Genomic DNA, 17,841 nt, shown 5'->3' on the forward strand with positions numbered 1-17,841 from the left:
ATTCATAGAAGTCACAATTTTCCCCCGTTCGTCCAACGATCGATTTCGAAAACTAAGTACGTACACGTCGTCTCCGCTCGATCCTTTTTCAACTTTGTTCCAAGCTTTCGAGGCAATTCGTTGCTCGAACAAAGATGTCAATTTAATCGCCCTCTTAAGTTACGATCGTCGTAAACTTACGAAAGAAACGCGTCATTTTCACTTGTCTCGAGGTGATTTACACCTCGAGAGAGAGAGAGAGAGAGAGACAGAGTTTCGCGTTTTTCCACCTCTTAAAATTGGAGAAAACTCGATTTCACGAAGTTGAGAGAGGGAAGGAATTAGAAAGGATGTACAGGATGTACAGAGAGAGAGAGAGAGAGAGAGAGATGTCAAAAAAAGAAACGAATCGCAACGAAGACGCAATAAGGCACGGGTTTATTAGCAACGATAGGTAAGACACTTGGGGCGCTCGTTTAAGTATTTACCCACGCCCAAAGGACAGCGAGAGAGCATGGAACGCGGTCGTGGTGGTCTCTCCTTCCCCTTCTCTGTTCATCGACTACCAAGGAGGAAGCAGAAGGAAAATGAGTCGCAGGGGTAATGTAGAACGACAAAAAGAAGAGAGAGAGAGAGAGAGAGAGAGAGAGAGAGGGAGGGAGGGAGAGAAAGAGACGTGGAAGGGAGAGAGGAGAGAATTTGATGGGAAGAGAGAAGGAGAGAAGGAGAGAAGGAGTAGGAGAGAAGAAAAAGGAAAAAGGCAGAGTAGCTCGGAGAAGGGAGAGATGAGCAAAGAAGACGAACGCGTTAGGCTCGTCCGGGAACGAAAAGGAAACGAGACATGGGACAGGGAGGGGACAGACAAACAAACTTAAGGGGGCGGAGGGGGTAGCGAGAAGGATTCAAATATGGCGTGAGGCAGCAGTGGAATGTGGTTGTTATATACTAGTGAGACATTTGTTTTGGTCGTTTTGCCCGTGGCCGTTGGACTATTGTCGGTGCTTTTTTCCCTTCCTCTTCCTTCGCTTTGTTTCTCTCTTCCTCCCCCTTCTCACTCTCTCTCTCTCTCTCTCTCTCTCTCTCCCTCTCTCCGAGAGAACGTTCAGAACAAACCGCGGAACGCTTATTACGTCGTTTCTCCTCCTCGTGTCCTTTTCGGTTCGGGTTCCCCTCGAATACCGCGTAAGGGAACCTGCGCGTTCCCCGATTATACGATTTCCGTTTACGCGCTACTACCATGTATTCCCGATTCCTCGGATCGATTTGTCGCACGCTGTTCCCTCCTCTCGCTCGCGTAATCTCCGACTAACGAACGAGCCAGTGGACGCAAAGTTTTGAACTCGCACGGTTGTTTATCGATTTCGTTCGAGCGACCGTTAATTATCTCGGAAGGCGAGAGCGCGACATTCTTCTCTCGAGAGGAGAGAGAGAGAGAGAGAGCGGCCGGGTCGTATCGCGGCTCGGTGTTACGCGAGACAAATCGAGGCTCCGCTCATCGTGTCCCAGATTACTCTGCAACCTCCCAGCTCTAGCGAAAGCAACTACGTATCAACTTTGCGCGTCCGCCTAACTCGTTTGCCACGAGCAAACGAAGAATAGAATACGACCATCCTTTCCCGACTTCTCCTCCAACCGTGGAAACAGATTCCGGCCAACGACTATTGCCCGTCGTTTCATTTACGATCATCCCCCTCGATCGATACCGATAGAACCGTTTCCAACCGAGCCTCGTTACGAGACGGGAGAACACGGGGAGCTCGGTGGCGCCGAATATTCGAGAAATCGATCGCTTCTCCTCTCCGCATCGAATCCCGCGGGATGTTTCGCGCGTGTTTCAACGTGTGGATCGACGAGGTGTTTTGCCCGGCCCGGTCCGGCTGGTGGATAACTCCGGCGATAAAAACACCGTGGAATCAAATAACGTGGTCCCATTCCACGCTGAGAGACGCTGATACAGAACTGGCTCGGCAAAATTGTATATCGAGACGAGCAACACCGTTCTCGCGCTGTCCCTCTTCCGATCCTCGTCCGTTCGCAACGATATTAATACAACGAAGGAAACGACGTCACACACCGCGGAGGCATCGATAATCGATAACGAGGAGGAGCAGGCTAATAGATTCGCGAAGAATGGACGGTCGATTCATGGCCATCGGGCGGAAGCGTGCAATAAGGGCCGAGAGGAGAGGGAGTGGGGGGGCAAAGGAGATTCGCGGCGTATACCTAGAGAGAGGCGATCATTCGGCCGATAAACACGCGCGCTCGCTAGAAATGTGGAACATCTGGCGTGGTTTTCCACGACCACGATCTAGATTTCTATCGAGGAGTCGAAGGCGTGTGGGTGGAAGCGAACGCTCGCTCTCGCGGCGAGCGTGCGAAGAAACGCCGCTCGGCGGCGGATGCGTCGCCGCGTCGTCGGTCGTGCCACGACAGAGGAGGAGGCCGCCTTTCGCGATACCAGCACGCGTCTCCCTCCCCTTCTTTTTCTACCACATCCCGGCTAGAAACCGTGCTACGATCGTCGCCTCGGCCAAATCGAGTGGACTCGCGTTACCACGAGCGCGTATACTCTACTGCGCAATAATAGACGTACGTATGTAACTATGTAGAAACACGCGTGCCTTCGACAACGGCCATCACCACCACACTCTCGCGCCTTTTCATTCGTTTCGCCGAGTCTCAACGGACGAATATGTAACGCGCGAGGAAACCAGACTTATCTCACTTTCTCTCTCTCTCTCCCCCCTCTCTCTCTCTCTCTGTTTTTTCTCCGATACGTACATTTCGCGCCCAAGGTTTTTTTCCTTTTCTTTTTAGTTAGCCACGACGGGAACGTTCGTGGAATTCGGATTTCTCCGACCGTGAACATTCGCCTTGGCTATTTTGCAATTTCGCGTGGAGGACCCGTGATAATTTCCTTTAAAAACCCATGGCCACCGGTCCGACGTAGCGCGCGGGAGAACGACCGGCCTACATTCAGCGCGACGGATCGGCGACAAATAATAATGAAAACGGCCGCTTTTGCCCGTTGCGTAATTTACGGGATGCGTGGATGGAACGTGGGGAGGGGAGGGAAAAAAAGTTGCGGTACGCCGCGGGAATCCGTACGAGGAGGAGGAGGAGGACGATGCCCTTCGCCTGAATTTGTCTCCATTCGTCGCCCTTCCAATCTCTCTACCGACTACTACGTATAATATATATACATATATATGTATATATATATATTTTATACGTGCACACGGGTACATAGGTGGCAATAGGTCGTGCACGCGACCGCACCACTACACGATCGGGTATATGTGCCAAGGCTGAAGAGTCGAGAGCGTGTATATACGTGTAGATGCGCGTCGAGGATGCCTGTCCAAGCATAAACAGAGAAACCTCGTCATCGACGTCGTCCACGCGTCGTCGATGAAACGTCATCGGAGAAATGATCAACTTTTTTTTTTTTTTTGCTTCCGCAACCCGATAGGCCACAGTTTCGCGCTCGATTAAATCCTCGCCGATATATCCGCTCGATCGAATAATTTATCCGTCCACGGGAAGCGAGGAAATTTTGGAACAACGGAACGAATGCCTCGTCGAATGGGGGACGCGCATACCCGCTCGATGAATGGGGGAAATAGGTCGAGACGGGTTTTCGGGGCAACGAGGACCGATTATACCAGACCTATTCGAGAGTTCTCGGATTGGAAGAGAAAAAGAAAGAGAGAAAAGAAGGGAAAAAAGAAATTTCTGCCCGTTGCGTGGCGTAGATAGATACACGGAGAAAGGGCGTGCGTCTCGCATTAACTGCGGCAAAATCGCAACAAGTGCAACAAAAGGCGGGTGGGTCGAGGGAGGAAAAGACGATGTCCACGAGCGAGAGAGGAACGTGGGTGCCCTTGTGTATTTGACCGTGTGAACGGTTTTGGGACAAGGCGCGTACACGCGTGGAATGCGATGTGTTCCCATCGTGGCGCGGGCTACACACATACGCCCGAATGAAATATAGTTCGTGGAAGGTAAAACCAGCGCTAGCAGCGCCTCTGCATAGCCACAGTTTGCATACTTAACGTGGTCGAGCAGCGGCATTGATGGAAGGAAGGGCACCCATTCCCTCTCTCTTTCCCCTTCGTACTTTATCGTCTCCTTCTTTGAATCCATTCGCCTCCTCCTCTTCTTCTCCTTTTCCCATTTCCCTCCCGCTATTCTTTGTTTCGCGCGACCATCCTCCTGCGCATTCCACGATCCCAGGATCGTCCCAGTTTTCTTCATCGTCCGCTTAATAAATGCATTGGTGGATCTCTGAACGCGATTCCATCCACGTGGATGGATCACGACTCGATGGATAAAGCCTCCCCCACGGGAAGAAAAGAACAATCGACCGATACGCGTATTCGACGTATTCGCATTAATTAACGCCCCTTGCACACGTGATAATGAAAGCCGGATAGGGGGCAGTCGATCTCCTTAACTTGGCTAGCACCGCTTCTCGGTTAATTAATACCGATCAATTCGCACCGTCGAAGGTGATGCCGGACGTGACGGCGGAAGTCACACACTGTGCCCATGGATTTTCCAACGATGATGATCAATCTTTCGAAGCGAAGAATTTCGGCAAAAGTTTAATCGCAACTGTTTATACATCTTCTCTTTCTCCCTGCAAAGTGTATCGTTACAAAGTAACAATGATTCTTTTCTTCTTCTTCTTCTTCTTCTTCTTACCGATCGTTGACCGGTAACTAACTCGCCAATTATAATCGACGATCTCTAAGGAAATGTAAACAAACAATGGGAAACAAAGCGCATAATTAATCTACGCGATCTAAAAGCGAGGATAGGGATATACAAACGCGTTAAGTTCGCAAGCAAGGAGAAAACACTGGTCACAAAAGGCGATCTTTATCCATGTGAACTCCTTGCGCAACGAATGTCGACAGTTGCCACAGCCATTATATATCTTCCAACGCGAATGTACATAAGCGCGTGTAAAAAATCAGCGGATGGCTTCGGCGAAAAAGCGAAAATTGATCGGCTTTTAAAAAAAATTTTCGCGATCGAAACACCATGCAATACGATCGATTCAATCAAAATCGAAAAATATGAAAAATTTGAACGATACTCGAACGATAGTGAATTTAAAATTTATTTAAGCCCAGTCGTTTTAAGAATATCGTTAAACTCGTTGATCGTTATGTCGATACTATATTTCACGTATACACGCGCGTGACGCCGGCGCTAGGTACGACACATAGTAACAAAATAGTGACGAAGCTAGATTCGAGGAAAGGCGCGTGCTCGCGATAAGATATTTACGTGCGTCTGTGCCGATCGCGGAAACCGAAAACGGAATAGGTAGGTAGGAGGGACGATTATAGCGGGAATAGAACGTGAATAGAACGTCGTTGACGAGCACGTTGTGACGCTTTCGCGGTGACGAAGCAATCAGAGGCATCGGAGGATCGTTATTTACGACGTAAGATGGAGCGGAGCCCGTGTCGGGTTTGCGTTTTCTTACGCAAGCCCGGGAAAATGGAGTCGGAGGCGAGATTGCGGCGCAGAATGTTAAGAACGAGGTGGTAGCGACTAACGCAATAAAAATTTTGTTTGCGACGCGTACGCGAATACAACTCGTGATACGTGAACACACGTTACGCAACCGATCGAGCCGTTGACGACGATACAAATTTTACTTACCGAGCACGGACTATTTTGTTGTCGCGGTAAAGAGGCCGAAAATTCGTGCGTTTATACTTTACGGTTCGTTTAATTCATCGGGATCGAGGGGGAACGCACGAACACACGCCCGGAGAATAGTTTCGAAAAACGCGCGCCACGTGTCTGACCCTTTCCTTAAATGTCACAACCAACTGTCTCGTGAACCGACTGTAGAATCGTGCTAATCGTCCAATAGTGCGGGAATATTTTCCCGCGTTCGTGGCATGTATCGAGAAGCCTGTTTATTCGATTACAATCACCCTGTGTACATCCAAGGTCGTCCAGATGTAAACATAGTCGTCTTCGTCGCTTTCGGACCAAGTTGGTTTTTCAGGGCGTTTCTTCGATCGTGCGTAAAAGGATATTCCGTCGTTCTTTGTCATCGAGTCGATCGAATTCTCGGATTCGATCCTTAGGAAGTAAATTGTTTTTCGTGAAGAAAAAAAGAAAAAAAAAAAAAAAAAGAGAAAAAAAAACGGTACACGTTTGATCAATATTGGAAAATATTTGTTGATCGATGAACGAATTACGAGAATCGTTTAGATCGCGTCAATGATTACTTTATCCTCTTAATAAATTACGGTGAAAACGAGAAGACCGACTTTGTTAATATTCTCACTTCGAGCTATCAACGAGCTATCAAATTTATATACACGTACACTGGCTTTTCATTTCCTATTTGCTAAACTTGCTACATTTTGTAGAGGAGAATCTAAATCAGTTTTACGAGCGTGCAACAAACAGCTGGCGCAAACTAGACATGCGTTCTAAAAACCTCATTAATCACAATTGCACCGATTTACAACAAATATATTGAAAAAAAAAAAAAAAATATTATACGATTAATTTTGTGAATATATATTTATCCTCGATATATTTATTTCGTCACCTCTGTAGATCGTCCGTAGTCGGAGCCAAGTCCTTTAAAAAGTTCGGTTTACGAGAGAAATAGGAGCAGAACGAGAGACAGACAGAAGCCGAGAGGAAGCTTCGGAGCGGAGGTCGACTCGGAATCGGTCGAGAGTGGTAAACAAGGAGGCGAGAGTGGCGACGAAACGAGGTTGGCCGAACAGTCGCGAGGTCAGTGACTAAAGAGAGAAATAACGTGGAATGCGATATAGCTGCGCCGCTCTGCCTATTGACGTTCCGAGGACCTTTTACCGAGGAACTGGCTACGGCGATCGACACAGACATCGATCGCGTGCTCCACCGCTCCCGATTTCTTCGACCAATTCGCACGCCACTGTTTTATTTCCTTCCTTGTCTTTTTCCCCAACCTATTTCTCTAACGCGTCTCTATCTCTTTCTCTCCGTCCCTCTTCCAACTTCCATTTTTACACCCCGATTCCCCTACTCACCCCACGAGGGAACGCAACACGCTCCAACTACTACGTATACGATTTTCACATGTCGTAGCAGTAGCTGCGAGACCATTGATATCGGCTTAACGCGTTCTCCGCGAAACCATCCGTTACGACAATCCACTTCGCCGAATCGATCTTTATCCGGTCTAGAGGAAACTTGAGACGCGTGATATATCCATAATCGATCGTATGTCATACGTCAGAGGTAAACGATCGCGCACTTCCTTTACGCCTTCGTTCTACGCCTTCGTTTTCCATACGACCGTTTACCAAGCATTCGAATACGTGAAAGAGAAACGCGCGCGCGAGCCTGACCGACTAGGGTACTGACAGCGGCTAAACAGACGATCAATGAGAATCGAAAGCGGCGTTCAAAGTGAATGCTCGAATCGATTGTCTTGCAATATTGGCGCGTATTTGTACAAGGGAAACGGATAAATATCCAGCGAAAATTCGATCGGTGAGACGCCGATATCGTGAACTCGAACACGCGTCTTTCGATTTCGCGGTTCGTAGAGCATAGTCGTGGCCAAGCATGGCGCTACTCCGAAAATACATCACGGGCACGGTGTTCGATGGATACGACGCCGTGGCCGAGATCGAATTCGGTGGCTATTCTATCAAACGAATTCCACGAGATTGAACCTACCGTGTCAACGTGGAACGGAGGAAAACGAAGACGAATGACTCCGACGAAACGTCGAAACTCGAAGCCGATCGAAAGTCGATTGATGACACTGGAAATCGGTCAACACCGGCGACACTTGTTCTATGTAAACACGCGTATCAGTCACTACACACGTAAACACATACGCGTAGAGAGGAACACACGCGGTGGTCCGCGGTCGAGTTCTCAAAGAGAGAAACCGACAAACTTGGTTAAACCGCACTAATAATTCCACGTATGAGGCCGTGTTCTCGAGACACAAGGCAAATGATTTATCCGTGTACGGTACAATTCATTCTGAACCGACGTATCGCGCTTGTTCGACAGAAAAATCACGATTACTCGGGACGCAGATTCCCCGCATGAGTCGCACACAAGTTGTTTACTAGAACGCGCACCACGCCATGCCCCGTGAACATGCGTCCGCCTCCGTATTCCCCTCGTCCCGCCGAGCAAAACAAGACTCTGCGCAGTAGCCTCACGCGCACCTTCCGGGCCATGTTCGCACGAGGCGATGTATGCGCCGTTTGTCGTTGCCTCGTGGTCCACCAAAGCGCCTTCGTTCGCCTGCTTTTCTCCCTCTCTCTTTCCCTCTTCCTTTCTCGCTCCCTCTTCCTTCTCCTATCCTTTCCTCTCTAACGGCCTGAGCAAACTCGTGCGCGCGCGCGCGCGTTCACGTTCATTCCTTCTTCCTCCCTCCTTATTCCGTTCTCGTTTTCCTCAACCTCTCTGTCTTTCTTTTCGAGATTGACTCGCTCGTCTGTGTTCCCCTCCCTTTTCTCGAATCTTGCTCGTATCTATCGTTAGGTCCATACGATAAGTGCTATATGCTCCGACGAGACATAACGGCCAAGTAGAATTCAACGGATCTCGTCTTACGTTCTACAACGCAACCACGATGCGCCACGTAACGTGTAAATCGAGCAGGTCATCGTACCTTTAGCGCTGCCACCACGCCGTTTGTTGGAAATTTCCAAGGGTATACCGCAACCCTACAACGACATCTATCTGCAAAAATTTCAATCGCGTCGATAAAAACGATTTCTCCTTTACACACATATATATATGTTATCGCAACAACGCACAATTGGCGGGAAAATATAATTCCAAACTCGTGATAATTGGATTTAATATTTGGAAAAAATTGTTTAATAATTATTATTTTATTGTAAAAGTTTACTCGTATGTAAATATTCTTCGTGTAAAAATGGAAAAGTACGAAAGTATGAAATGATCCTTGGTTACAAGATGAAATATATACGAGGATGTAAAGGTGCATTCAATGATTCTTTTTCTTTTTTTTTTTTTTTCTTGTTATAGAAAAATTCTTGTACTTATTCTTAATTTAAACATCGCGAAACTGAAAATAGTGTGACAAGTCCGAGAAGCATGGAAAGAACGCACACAAGGGCCAAAGTATCTCTGTTATAATTTGGACAGTACGTTGGTTGCGTGCATCTCCTGAAAAAAAAAAAAAAAATACTCTTATCTTCCATCTTTTAACAATACTTAATAAATATTCGAGAAGTATCAATTTTCTCACAATTTCTCGATAAAGATGACAACGAGTCCCGTAACAACTTTGTCAAAAAATGTTACGATCGAATAAACGATGGCGCTTCGCTCTGTTCGCGGACCAATTATCTCCGCCGTCACGCTCAACGCTGTGACCATTGTGATCGAGCTTGCACTTCCGATTAAAATCGCCACGATGTATAAAATTGTCTTCGAAGTCCCTCCGTATTCCGTGACCGCAGCAGAAATTACGCCAATTAACGTGCCCAAAAAGTAACATACCTGATGAGGAACGATAAATAAATAACATTTCACGTGACGATGGTACACTCGACACTTCTATCAACCACAAATGCACTTTTATTTCATATACACACCTTTGTTCCGCACGATTTGTTTATGTACTTTAGTAACAAAGCGGCAACAAAGGAAGATACGTAGGAGACCAATGGAACAGTGGCGAGGGCCTCTTTTCCATCGATATCCGTTTCTTCTATGTACAACGGCAAATACACCGTGGCCAACGTAATGAAAAGTCTGCTGGCTACGTACAACATAGCCACTCTAAGTAAAATTGTCGTGCCGACCAAAGAGGTTCGACCACTTTGAGAGCTATCGAACAATCTTTTAGCCTCTTCGATATTCCCTTTGTGCGATTCGTAATCCTCTAATAAATTTTCTTTTAGAAACACGTGGAAGAGTATGGTGGCCATCAAACCAATGGACGTTAAAGTCAAAACGATATTCTGCAACGAGAAATTTTCATTAAGCATCCATTAGGGATTTCTCTCGTAATAAAATTTAAGCATTTAAGAATGTTTTTTTTTTTTTTTTTCTTTTACGACGTCCATTTCCATTCAATGTACACTATGGAACGGACAGTTGTTAGATTTCAATGGCATACTCTAAATTTATAACTGTCCTCCTCGACCAATCGTCCCATTGCCTCTTCATCCGTGGGTAGAACTATCCACGTAACGATGAATACTGCAACGGCTGATCCAACTTGGGCGGAATACCTGTGTTCCATAAGACATCATTTTATAATGGTGGATCAAAATATAATAGATATAAGAAGAAAAGGGACGGTGAAAATTAAAACCTTGAAAATCACCTTATCGCAGTTAAGTCTGCCCGTGCCAGCAACGAATTCGTTAACGCAGGGATCATGGACAAATGCGATATCTGCACAGCTGCCCATCCGGTTTGAAATACGGCGATGCTGGCCACGTAAAGAAGCATGATACTTACGTGTGACGATTTGTTAAACCCACCAAAGATCACTGGGAACGATAGCGTGACCATCACAGATCCGATAATATGCCAGATCTTTTTCTTCAGGTATCGATCGACCAATACGCCGAAGACAGGAGTCATGAAGGCGTCGATGATCTGACCTTAAAGGACAAAGGAACGCTTTAGATATTTCCAAATTTTTTTTCAATTTTTTTTCTTTCGACCATCTGACGATTTTCTTAATTTAAGGAAAATTTGATTTTCTCTTTCAGTTTTTTTTTTTTTCTTTTTTACCCAAAAGTAGAAGAGCACCAGCAACGATCGGCTCCAACAAGGCCACCCTTTGAAAATAAATCAGGGTGTAGGAGAACCACATGGCTGCAGCGAGGTCATTGAAAATATGTCCCAAGGCATAAGCGATTTTCGTCGACGTGCTTATTTTCCTCTCCAATAAAGGAGATTGTTCCTCCGCGTTTTCCATTTTCGAAGAATCGATTCAAATTTTCGAAATACGATTGTTTCTCGAAAACAAAATTTTCGATCCGTTTCAAGTGAATTCGTTGCGATCATTCAAAGAATTGTCCATTTTTTAGCGTTTCTTTCTGTAAATAAAATCGTATTTATTCAAACATTTTCCACAAAGTATTTTCATATCGCAGATATAAAATTTTTAACTACGTTAATCATTATTATAATTAAAAAAAATTATTAAAGCATACAAATCGAAAATTAATGTAAATTGTGAATAAGCGTATGATATACGTTACCCCGCTGTATTCACATTTTTATCGAATAATACGAAATATGATAATTTGTTGTTAATTGTAATCGTAGAAATACTATTATTGACGTCACGTTAATTATTGTGCGAGTTTCGAAGACGCGTGAAGCACGTGTAAACACGTTCTATTCTTCTCTAATTAACTTTCAATTAATTACGAGTACAATATATTTTTTTTTGTTTGTGAGAAGACCGTTATGTAAAACCGATCACGTAAATCTCGAAAGTATTGTGAACGTTTCAAAATTTTAGCAAGTATCCTCCTTTTTAGAGAAACTTTTTTACGCGTCGAGTCAACAACTTACATTCATTTATTGGTATTTTCATCGAAGCGTCTGTTTACTTAGTTGCGATAGATCGCGATAACACCGGAAATATCAGTAATATCTCAAAAAGAAATCATACATCCGTCCGAGTAACAAACTTGTTGACACACCAGACCCTTATATTTTCAAGGAAAATTCGCCTCGCAATTCGCCTTCCTTTCACCCGCGAATCAGTTTCTGGACACGATTTCCGCTTAAGGCTATTCACGTCGAAGAAATCCGCGTCGCGGAAAGCTTGTTAGCCGATCGATCGACCGCAAGAAACTAGGATACGTTATCTACAGTCCAGGAATCGTCGGCAAACTGTGCCTTCAATATTCACAAAACGTTTCACGATTACACGCCGGTAGTATCGAATTCCACACGCCTACCGGATGAGATCAGGTACCCGGGTATTTGTTTTTCGCGATTATTCGCTCTTCCGCTTTTTCTATTCAGCTATCGATCGTCTTTTAACCGCGTCGGAACGTGCGACGAAACTCTTTGCAATCACGATTCACTTGCAGCCGAGAAGAATTCGAGGGAATCTCGATAGGATCACGTCTCGACGTACGTCAAAAGTGCGATGTTTACAAGAAATTCACGTGTCGTATCGTTACGGGCGACACAAAACGGAACGGATTAATTTTCGATGCGTGCATCGATAATCGTCGGGTGTACGCATTCCGTTCGCGGCCGTGAGCGAAACACGCGTCGACTATCCGCGACGTGACCACTCGAACGACTGAACTTTCAAATGTCCCTTGTTTCCCGCTTTACGGCATCAAACATTATCGTTAAATCGATTATTTGATATTGCTCTTTGATAATCGTAATCTTATCGATCGTAAAAATCCTTTATTCGTGAGATTAAAATTGGCAAACTTACTGGAAACTCGAACTTCCGAAACAATCAGTTTCAAATAAGATCCAGAAAACTTTGCAGATAAACGATATCTTATATATATCTTAATATTGTAAAAAGGAATTAATATAAGAATCGGCGAAAAATATTTCTTGAGGCTAAAGTATCTGAAGAACGATATCTGGAAATATTGTGTAAAATAAAAAACGATTATTTTATAACTTAAAAAAAAGTATTTTCTACAACCGTATGTAAATAATATAGTTCGAGACAAACTTATTATTAATAGGAAATTTTTGATATATCAATACATATGTACAAAAAAGTTTCGTGTTCGAAAGTTGGCAAGTTGCTCAGAATTTTGCGGTGTATAGTGTGTAATTAATGCGTATATAGGTGAATGTAAGGTGTCCCATAGATAGACAAGAGAGACTCTGTGTAATCCAATCTCGTTTAAAAGAAACGGGAGAGAGAGAGCGCATGTTGAGAAATCGATACCGAACAAGTTCTTGTACGGTCTCTCTGTTAGAATATCTTGGAGAGTATACCGTCTTCGAAGTTCATTCACCGACAGAGCAAACCATCTCGAAGCAAATCATCTTAATTCAGTTAATATTTTATTGAATGAAACGTATCAAGTTCATATCTTTCACGATTGTTTCTTAATGTTTCTAGACCATTTTTTTTTTACAAAATTATATGTTTATTTCGAACGAGCTTAGGTATACAATTGGGAATTAAATATATATTTATTTAATCGCGATGTATGCCTTAATTTTAATATGTATATATTTTCAATTTGTTTCTTCTTAACTAACTTACATTTAGTTGCATATTTGATTGAGTTTTTTTTATCTATAACAAATATTTTTTTTTTCAATTTTGTTTCTTTTTCATAAAAATTATTATTATATATTAATATTTTATAGAATATGCTATTGTTTGATCGAAAACAATATAGGAATTATTTTATATTTCGAATTCATTTTCGAAACTTACGATTAATAAATATTCGCCTAAGAAAATACACGATAAGAAATATTTTCAAATATCACGATAAAAATAGCATAAGTGTTTTACAATACTAATATGTATATACATAAATTACTTAGGCATATTTGATATGGCGAATATATTTAAAACCGTTTCAATATTGTTATAACAATCATACATCTTAGTATGCGTTATTGACAATTTTAAATCAGACAGATTGCTGATTAGAGAATAAATAGAGAATCATGTGTAATATCATTACATGTAAAATGCATTATTGGAATGATAATTATAAATCATTCTGTTTCAATTCCATACCAATGACGCTATAATTTTTTTCTTTCAGAAGCAGCATATTCAGTACCTTCAAACTGCCTTAAGTGTATCTGTAAATATATTTTACTTTCACTTAATAATATAAGTATCATCAATTGCGTTGATACCATAAGTTTAATTCAAAGTAAGTAATAATTACCTGTAAATGTAAATTTACTTCTGCCGCTCGACTTAAATATGGAAAATTTCCGCCACTTTTTAAATGTGCCAATTTAGCATTTGGATAACATTTATACACTTCTTCTCTCACCGAGTTCGATAACGCGTACTCGTCAAAAACATCTATAATGGTGATAGGTAAGTGACACACTTTTTGCGGTTGTACGTAACAATTGACACAATTCATCGTTAATCGAGACGCTAACTCCGGTTGCGTCAAACTTTCCAACTGCGAACAGATGCATAATATTCATGTAATGATTTTTAAGAATAATAAATGACAAAGAAAAAACATTCACGGAGATACATACTCTTTCTACCATAAAATCAATCGCCTCAACAATCTCTCCGTCCATTTTATCCGTTACAAAATTTCCCATTAACATCTTTTTTAATACCAATGATGGCAAAATCCAAAAGCTACAATTTGAATTGATTAGCAATTGTTATATTACGCAAAAATATTCGAGATAACATATCGCATTCTCTTGTACTTATCTCGAAACAAGTGAGAATCAAACAAAATGAAATACGGTGAATTCATTTGAATTTATAGTCGTTAAAAAAAAAGAACGTATAATTATACGTACTAATAATAGAAATAACATAATATATATACTTACATTGTCGCGGAATCATTGTAACTGAACACCGACGTGTCCGTGAACGAGTTACATAAAACCAACGATACTACTCTAGGACAATGAGCATTCACTTCGGTAAATTTTTGCGCCAGAAATCCACCTGAAAATAAATATTTCAATTGAAACATCGAAGATACATCTCTTGTCATATCGGGTATGAAATTTCAGGTTCGTACGTTCTAACCTAATGAAGCGCCGAAAAGATGCACCTTATCCAATTCCATATAATCCAAAAGTTTTTTAAATCCATCGCACCATTCTTTAACGTTCCAATACACGGGCGGTTCAGCCTGAAATATTATTTTACATCAATCATTTCATTAACATAAAATTTATACGTATTTATAAATGTTTGTAAAACTTACTGATATGATTCTGTATCCTTTTGCTGCTAAGCCCAGTACTTGTTTAAAAAAAATATCGGCTGTCCCACTAACCGGCGGAAGACATATAAGTGGACATTTAATGGTTTTTGGACTAGAATCGTATACTTTCCATCCCTAAAAGATTATTATTCTTATCTATAATATAAAAACAGTTTCGATATAAAACCGTTAAACATTTCAAATAAAGATAAAAAGAAATCCACGTTCCGTTTAATTTGTGCGATTAACGATAATATTGATAGCAATATTTCGATTTTAAAGCAGAAATCGAACACAATATAATATATAAAATAAATATTATTATTCAACAAAAAAACATTCAATACTTATTGACTTTCGATCATGGATTCGATTATATCTTCGGATATAAGATTTGTTTAGTTCTAATCGTGAGGTCATCGGATGGATATCAATTTTAAACTAATCTTGTTAATCTTGTTGAATAAAATCTTTAAAAATTCGATATAAAATTAAGCTTAACAATTACCTTAGTACCATCGGCATCAACGACGATTTTTCTAAGCGGGACGGAACTACGAAAGCTGAGATATTCCTGTGATCGAGAAAGCTCGCTCGTACACGACATTTTTTTTATTGTTGTCGATTGTATCTAATGTTTATCGTTGCTTATGTTCGAAATACCAGTATCTATAAAAATAGACAAAGAAAAAAAAGAATAAAATTATCCACGATTATCCAAATTTTAGTATTATTCGATTATTCAAAATTATATATAGGAGATTATTTTTGAATGATCAAAATATAAATTAAGATTTATTTAAAATTTAAGTGTACGAGAAAAAATACATGTAATAATTACAATTGTATATTCAATATTAGATTAAATCTACCTCAAGAGCAGGTTACGTGTCGGACGGTTCTTCTTATATCGTTATTCTTAATGGACATCCTGAATACGTAAAGGTTATTATAGGAAAATAACCGAGTTATCCAGTAATTTCAAAGGTCAAATTACTTTAATAGCACTTGTTTGTGAGAATATCCCGACAGTTCTGTTAAGTTTACACCCCCTTCCGAGCATCGTCGTCTTTTGTCTCTCTCATTCTTTGCATAAGATTCGTTACATTCTCACTACCGTTAGTGCGCATGCGCATACGCGTACGCATACGCGTACGTATTGTGTCATGTTGGTATTGTCATAGTTTATTTTATCATATTATGGTTAATATCGTATCATTTTCTATGTGTCATTGAAATTTGAAAATATTTGGATAAAATTTATATCGAATTATATTCTAAAATATAAGTATTTTAATGTAAGTTATTAAAAGTTAAAAATTTTAACTCAATAATTAAGAAATTCATATTTTTTTATTTTATTTCTTCTATCTATATAATAGTTCTATTAATTCACCGCTAGATGGTACTTCAATGTCTATAATCTATAATTTTTTACACTATTAAATGCAATATTAAATTTTATTATTGAATCTTTTTATTTATTTAATTATCTTATTATCTTGGAAAGGAATAAAGGGTTTGAAATTAAATAAATCGATAATATTGATAATGACAATGAAATGATAAAAGATTTTCAGAGTTTGTAATAAAAAAAAATTTGATCGGATGATAATACTATCTTGTCCATTTGTGATAATATTTATATAAACATATGATATGAACGATTTATTACATCATATACGATATAGTAACGTTTTTTTAAATATATTTTTTAATTTAAAATAATTACAACCGTCGAATATGAATATGAATATATTCTACTAGATGGCAGCAATAGTGAAACTAAGGTAACAAAAATATTTATTTTTGTACCTCTAGCTATTATCATCCGTTAATAATTGGTTGTAAATTCTTATAGATTGTTGTTTTATATCGCGTTACTTTGTATTTTTAAATAACTTTTTATTAGTTCTTTCGAACATTATTTGTCATAATCTATATATTTAAAAATGAAACAAAGATTTTATCAATGAAATTTTACGTAAACCGTAATTATGTCTGAATAAATAAAAAAATGTTATCGAAGATAGAATGCTGCTAACCGTTTTCCATCCGTAATTCCATGTTAAGTATTTGTGTATTGTTGATTTGCGCGGATAATCATAGTAAATATTTGCACAGCCAGCGAAGGAGGATCGCAACCACCGAATCGTGTAAGGGTGTGGCATAGCTGGTTGCATATCTATGTATAAGCATACTTATAGGCGTTCGATGAACGTCCAAATAATCTTTCTTCCGATCTACCAACAATAAGATTAACGATTTTTAATACGTAATATTATTCCAAGATATTCAACCATCAATATTTTATTTCCTATCTTATTTTCTTCTTCTTAATCATTTTCACAGTTTTCGAATTTTTAATTATCGACAAAAGCGATAATATCTTATTCCTATTTTTAACAATCGACCGAAGAAAGAAACATTTTGGCGATGAACATTAATAATGCGAAATCGCGTAGAAAGAGAGTAATGCTTCCAACAACATTTATGCTTGTTAAGCGATCGGGGATAATTAAGCACAATTCATGCACTTATAATACAATCCATCGCCAGGTATCGCGAGCATTTATCAGTCGCGATTAATCTAAGCTTTTCTCAGTCACGAATGCAAAACGCTCGGCAAGGTTTACATTGGCAGAGGCTCGAGTCATTAATAACCGATACCGAGAGAACTTCGTTGCTGTCCCGCGTTAATTCGACGTATCGAATCGAACGACACACCGACGCTCGTTAATCTTCTTCCCCAATCCGTCACTCGAAGCGATTTATTTAAGGAACGAATGTTCCCTATACGCATGTACGTATACGCGTTGTCTCTCTTTCCTTCCTTTCTTTTTTTTCTTCCCTTCTTTATTAGACTTCTTTTCGCCTCGCGTAAAAGCAATCGCAACTGGTTAAACTTAATTAATGCGAGCTGTATCGATAC

General features: G+C 40.8%; 3 protein-coding genes across 4 annotated transcripts in view; all 3 read right to left on the reverse strand.

Moving 5' to 3' along the window:
• The window catches only part of InR-2 (insulin-like receptor-like), a 54,745-nt gene extending 46,506 nt beyond the window's left edge, over positions 1-8,239 (reverse strand). Inside the window, exon 1 of the mRNA XM_086906661.1 lies at positions 7,693-8,239. The gene's annotated coding sequence lies outside the window, so the exon portion shown is untranslated. The remainder of the gene's footprint in view (positions 1-7,692) is intronic.
• A 615-nt stretch (positions 8,240-8,854) lies between these two features.
• Positions 8,855-10,942, reverse strand: LOC100871986 (major facilitator superfamily domain-containing protein 12). Its single transcript, XM_003696826.4, has 6 exons — positions 10,756-10,942; positions 10,340-10,622; positions 10,130-10,244; positions 9,603-9,971; positions 9,254-9,507; positions 8,855-9,171 (listed from the first exon to the last, which is right to left on the reverse strand). The coding sequence occupies exons 1-6, from the start codon at positions 10,940-10,942 to the stop codon at positions 9,051-9,053; spliced, it is 1,329 nt and encodes a 442-aa protein (XP_003696874.3). The 3' UTR covers positions 8,855-9,050.
• On the reverse strand, positions 10,932-16,032 carry LOC100871865 (maspardin). 2 transcript variants are annotated; one of them, XM_086906663.1, is made up of 9 exons: positions 15,782-15,994; positions 15,418-15,578; positions 14,910-15,044; positions 14,729-14,834; positions 14,524-14,644; positions 14,212-14,320; positions 13,881-14,129; positions 13,724-13,791; positions 10,932-11,063 (listed from the first exon to the last, which is right to left on the reverse strand). In XM_086906663.1, the coding sequence occupies exons 2-8, from the start codon at positions 15,514-15,516 to the stop codon at positions 13,732-13,734; spliced, it is 879 nt and encodes a 292-aa protein (XP_086762789.1). In that variant the 5' UTR covers positions 15,517-15,578; positions 15,782-15,994; the 3' UTR covers positions 10,932-11,063; positions 13,724-13,731. The 2 variants fall into 2 exon arrangements, with proteins under 2 accessions (XP_086762789.1, XP_003696873.1); XM_003696825.4 differs by lacking the exon at positions 10,932-11,063 and having other exon boundaries at positions 13,092-13,791; positions 15,782-16,032.
• Positions 16,033-17,841: the final 1,809 nt, after the last annotated feature.

The sequence above is a fragment of the Apis florea genome, unplaced genomic scaffold (genome assembly GCF_048593485.1).
Source record: "Apis florea isolate Af1SG1 unplaced genomic scaffold, ASM4859348v1 contig_2495_pilon, whole genome shotgun sequence".
NCBI classification, from domain to species: Eukaryota; Metazoa; Arthropoda; class Insecta; order Hymenoptera; family Apidae; genus Apis; species Apis florea.